This window comes from Nesoenas mayeri (genome assembly GCF_963082525.1).
Source record: "Nesoenas mayeri genome assembly, chromosome: 1".
NCBI lineage: Eukaryota > Metazoa > Chordata > Aves > Columbiformes > Columbidae > Nesoenas > Nesoenas mayeri.
In genome coordinates, this window is record NC_137541.1 from 213279003 (window position 1) to 213282949 (window position 3947).

At 55.3% G+C, this 3947-nt stretch overlaps 1 protein-coding gene across 4 annotated transcripts; it reads right to left on the reverse strand.

Annotated features, from left to right (window-relative positions):
* LOC308052823 (uncharacterized protein) lies at positions 1-3705 on the reverse strand. 4 transcript variants are annotated; one of them, XM_080363461.1, is made up of 4 exons: positions 3673-3705; positions 3317-3443; positions 2576-2683; positions 1-2403 (listed from the first exon to the last, which is right to left on the reverse strand). In XM_080363461.1, the coding sequence occupies exons 1-4, from the start codon at positions 3700-3702 to the stop codon at positions 1196-1198; spliced, it is 1473 nt and encodes a 490-aa protein (XP_080219587.1). In that variant the 5' UTR covers positions 3703-3705; the 3' UTR covers positions 1-1195. The 4 variants fall into 4 exon arrangements, with proteins under 4 accessions (XP_080219587.1, XP_080219586.1, XP_080219589.1 ...); XM_080363460.1 differs by having other exon boundaries at positions 1-2406; XM_080363463.1 differs by lacking the exon at positions 2576-2683.
* Positions 3706-3947: the final 242 nt, after the last annotated feature.

The window sequence follows — 3947 nt, forward strand, 5'->3', positions numbered from 1 at the left end:
TCACAGCTTTACGCTGTCACCTTGTTAGGCGAGATCCTCTTCAGGCAGGATCACGTCGGGCTCACCATATGTCGCGGCTGAGACGGACAAACGACATGGACCAAATTCTTTGAAGATGAAAGTAATAGGTGCCATTTATTGCTACAAGTGCATTTTTATACAATTCTACCAGTTCATGTGTCTTTTCACCATTGGTTACAAGTTACAGCACTAACATCTCATTGGTTAATTTTTCTATCATCCATGTTATTCTTCTGTCCTCTTCTCTCTCACGGGTACATCTCTCCTCTCTCCGGATACTCCTTTACTCCCATCCTTCTCAAGGGTAAATCTTAATATCTCAAGGCTGATCTCTACTCTCATATTTTCTGTCAAGGATTCCACAGACCCGCTGCAGTTTCCCACAGCTCCGTTTCGGGGAGTTCTGTTTGGGAGTGTCATCCGCTCAGCCTTTTGCCATCCTGCTGTGTTGCAGGGGCCTCTGAGCCTTTCAGCCTTTTGTGAACGTTGATGTCCTGTAGCTGCTTTGCTTTCCTCCAGTGCAAGTTTGTTGAATATGAGCAGAACTTGACAACACACAGTTAGAGATTTCAGCAAATTTAGCTACTAACTAATGCAAAGTAGACAGTATACAAAAATCACACAGTCTTAGACTTCTAAGTGATTCATTCCATTTGGAACATATTTCTTGAAGCTAAATGACTGATACAAAACACCAATTGGGCTCATCCAGTGATCTAAGTAACACCCGTGGGTTGAAATAAAGACAGTTTAATAGTACAGAAGAGCAAAAGAATAATGAGAATGCCAATGATGTAAGAATATACAAAACAAGTGATACACAACACAACCGCTCACCACACGTGGACTGATGCCCAGCGCGTCCCTGAGCTGTGGTGCCCCAGGCCCACTGCCCCCAGTTTCTGTACTGACCATGACATCAGATGGTGAGGAACAGCCATTTGGCCACTTTGGGGCAGCTGTCCCGGCTGTGCCCCCTCCCAGCTGGCAGGGCACCAGAAGATGAAAAGTCCTTGACTGCTCAGCATCAAACAAAACATTCGTGTATTAGAAACATTCTTCTCATTTTCAATCCAAAACACAGAACTAAACCAGCTACTCAGAAAAACATTAACTCTGTCCCAAACAAAACCCTCAGCAGCCCCCAGACCCCACGGGCCCCTCAGCAGCAGATTCAGGGGGTGCCGGGCTGCGGAGGCGGCTGCAGGCTGGGGGTGCCGTGGGTGCGCTGGTGAGCCAGCATGAGCCTCTCCTTCCAAAACCGCTTCTCGCAGACACCGCACTGGAAGGGCTTGGCCTCTGCCGGCCCCCCTGCTGGGGAAGGACCCTCCCTCTTCTGCTGGACACCCTCCAGCACAATATCTGGGTCCTTCGGCACACACTGGTGTCTCATCGGGTGCCACTTCTGCTTGAAGGTCTTACCGCACTTGCAACACTTGTAGGGCTCCTCCCCGGTGTGGATACGCTGGTGGATGATGAGGCTCCACTTAAATCTGAAGTTCTTGCCGCATTCGGTGCAAGTGAAGGGCTTCACCCCGGTGTGCCTGTTCTGGTGCCCAAGCAGGCTTCTTTTATGGCTAAAGCTTTTACCACATTCCGCGCAGGTGAAGGGCTTCACCCCGGTGTGGCTGCTCTGGTGCCCAAGCAGGCTGCTCTTCTGGATGAAGCTCTTACCGCACTGCGTGCAGGTGAAGGGCTTTTCCCCAGTGTGGATGCTCTGGTGCCCAAGGAGGCTTCTCTTCTGGCTGAAGCTCTTACCGCACTGCGTGCAGGTGAAGGGCTTCTCCCCGGTGTGAATGCGCTGGTGGATGATGAGGGTCGACTTTGCCCTGAAGCTCTTGCCACAGTCGGTGCAGGTAAAGGGCTTCTCCCCGGTGTGGATGCTCTGGTGCCCAAGCAGGCTGCTCTTCTGGGTGAAGCTCTTACCGCACTGCATGCAGGTGAAGGGCTTCTCCCCAGTGTGGATGCGCTGGTGGACGATGAGTTTCTTCTTCTCCCTGAAGCTCTGGCCACAGTCGGTGCAGGTGAAGGGCATCTCCCCAGTGTGGATGCGCTGGTGGACGATGAGTTTCTTCTTCTCCCTGAAGCTCTTGCCACACTCGGTGCAGGTGAAGGGCTTTTCCCCCGTGTGGATGCGCTGGTGGTTGATGAGGGCATGCTTTCCTGTGAAGCTCTTGCCGCACTCAGTGCAGCTAAAGGGCTTCTCTCCAGTGTGGATGCGCTGGTGTCTGATTAGATACCTCTTGGTGCTGAAGCTCTTGCCACAGTCAGTGCAGCTGAAGGGCTTCTCCCCACTGTGAACGTGCTGTTGACTCAGCAGCTGCTGCCTCTGGACAAAGCTCCTGACTGCCTTGACCGCCCTCTGGGTCCCAGGGCCAACAGCTGCTGGGGAGAAGAAAACAGGGTCACTGGCACTGACATCATGGGCATGTTGGACACCTCCCCATGGGGAGCAGCAAGGGCACCCTGCCAGTCCCCCATCCTTGCAGTTGCATGGATCAACCAGGGCAAGGAGAAAGTGCAACCTTGACCCCCCCTGACCCTGGGTACCAACCTGGCACAGGTGTCTGGTACCTCTGCTCCCCCCCAGGGGGCTCTGGCACACACGGTGTCTCTTCTCGCTCTATCTTGAAGATGATCTCTGGCTTAACGTTGGCCCAGCCTGTCCGAAGCACAGAGAGAAGCCCCCTCTCCCGCACTGCCGGGACAGCAGCACCGGCCCCCGCACCCACAGCCCCAGCATCCCCCCCACCCCGCTCCTCTCTCCTGTCCCTGCCAGGCTGCGGCTTCAGCCCCCACATCCCTGCACCTACAGCCTCCTCTCGCCTCGCCCCCGTCACCTCGGCCACTCTCCTGCACACAGGACACCTGGGAACAGCTGAAAGCTGCGCCTGGGAGGTTTAGACTGGACACGAGGAAGCATTTCTGTACTGAGGGGGGGGTCAAACCCTGGAACAGGCTGCCTGGAGAGGCAGTCGATGCCCCAAGCCTCTCCCTGTTTGAGAGGCATTTGGACAATGCCCTTAACAAGATGCTGCAGTTTGTGGTCAGCCCTGAAGTGGTCACACAGTTGGACTAGATGAGCACTGTAAGTCACTTCCATCTCAAATGGGCTATTCCATCCCATCCCATTTTCTCTCAGGAACACTCTCCACAGGAGGCTGCCTGGCAGGGTCAAACTTGCAATTGCAATCACCACGTCAACTCTTGGACAGCCCTTTCAATGGCTCCAGCTCACTTAAAGAGATGAATTCTTATTTCACCCCAGCCCAACATCACCAGAGACAGTCCTCACCCAGCGAGGCGACCATCTGGTAGTTCTCCAGCATCACCTCCCGGTAGAGCTGCCGCTGACAGCCCGACAGCTTTGCCCACTCCTCGGGGGAGAAGTAGAGCACCACGTCCTCAAACGTCACCGACATCTGCAGCAAGAAGCACACCCGGCTCAGCACACCCCACCGCATGGTTGCTAAACACCTCTGCCGAAACCTCACTACTGCCAGGCAGAGCCCCACTGGCACCAGGGGCTTGGCCATTCCAAGGGGAACACCGGGAGAGCTCAGAGAATCCTGGCAAGGGAAGGCTGGGGGCAGAGGGGCAGTGTTGGCACAGCCAGGTGTCCCCAGAGCCGGGGCCGTGCCTGACCCCCACCTTGCCGCAGCAGCCTGGAGCCCGGCGCATCGCTGCTCTCGGCGCGGAGATGGAGGCCCGTGCAGGTATTGATCCGGGAAGATGGAGGCGGGATACTCCAGATTCCACACGAGGTGCCTGTCCCGTCACCAGCCGCACCAGCACAGCCAGGACAGATGGTCCCTGCAAGCACAACATTTTCATGAAAAATCAGGGGCACAAGTTCACTCACCTGCCCACAGCTCCTTCCCTGCACCCCGAGCCTCCACAGCTATGGGGAAAAGACCAACCCAGAG

Coding starts and splice junctions, on each gene's coding strand:
- LOC308052823 (XM_080363460.1), bottom strand. CDS start 3,702: ATGCGCCGGGCTCCAGGCTGCTGCGGCAAG. Junction 3,444..3,672: donor CTCCAGGCTGCTGCGGCAAG/GTGGGGGTCAGG, acceptor TTCTTGCTGCAG/ATGTCGGTGACGTTTGAGGA. Junction 2,407..2,575: donor GTACCAGACACCTGTGCCAG/GTTGGTACCCAG, acceptor TCTTCTCCCCAG/CAGCTGTTGGCCCTGGGACC.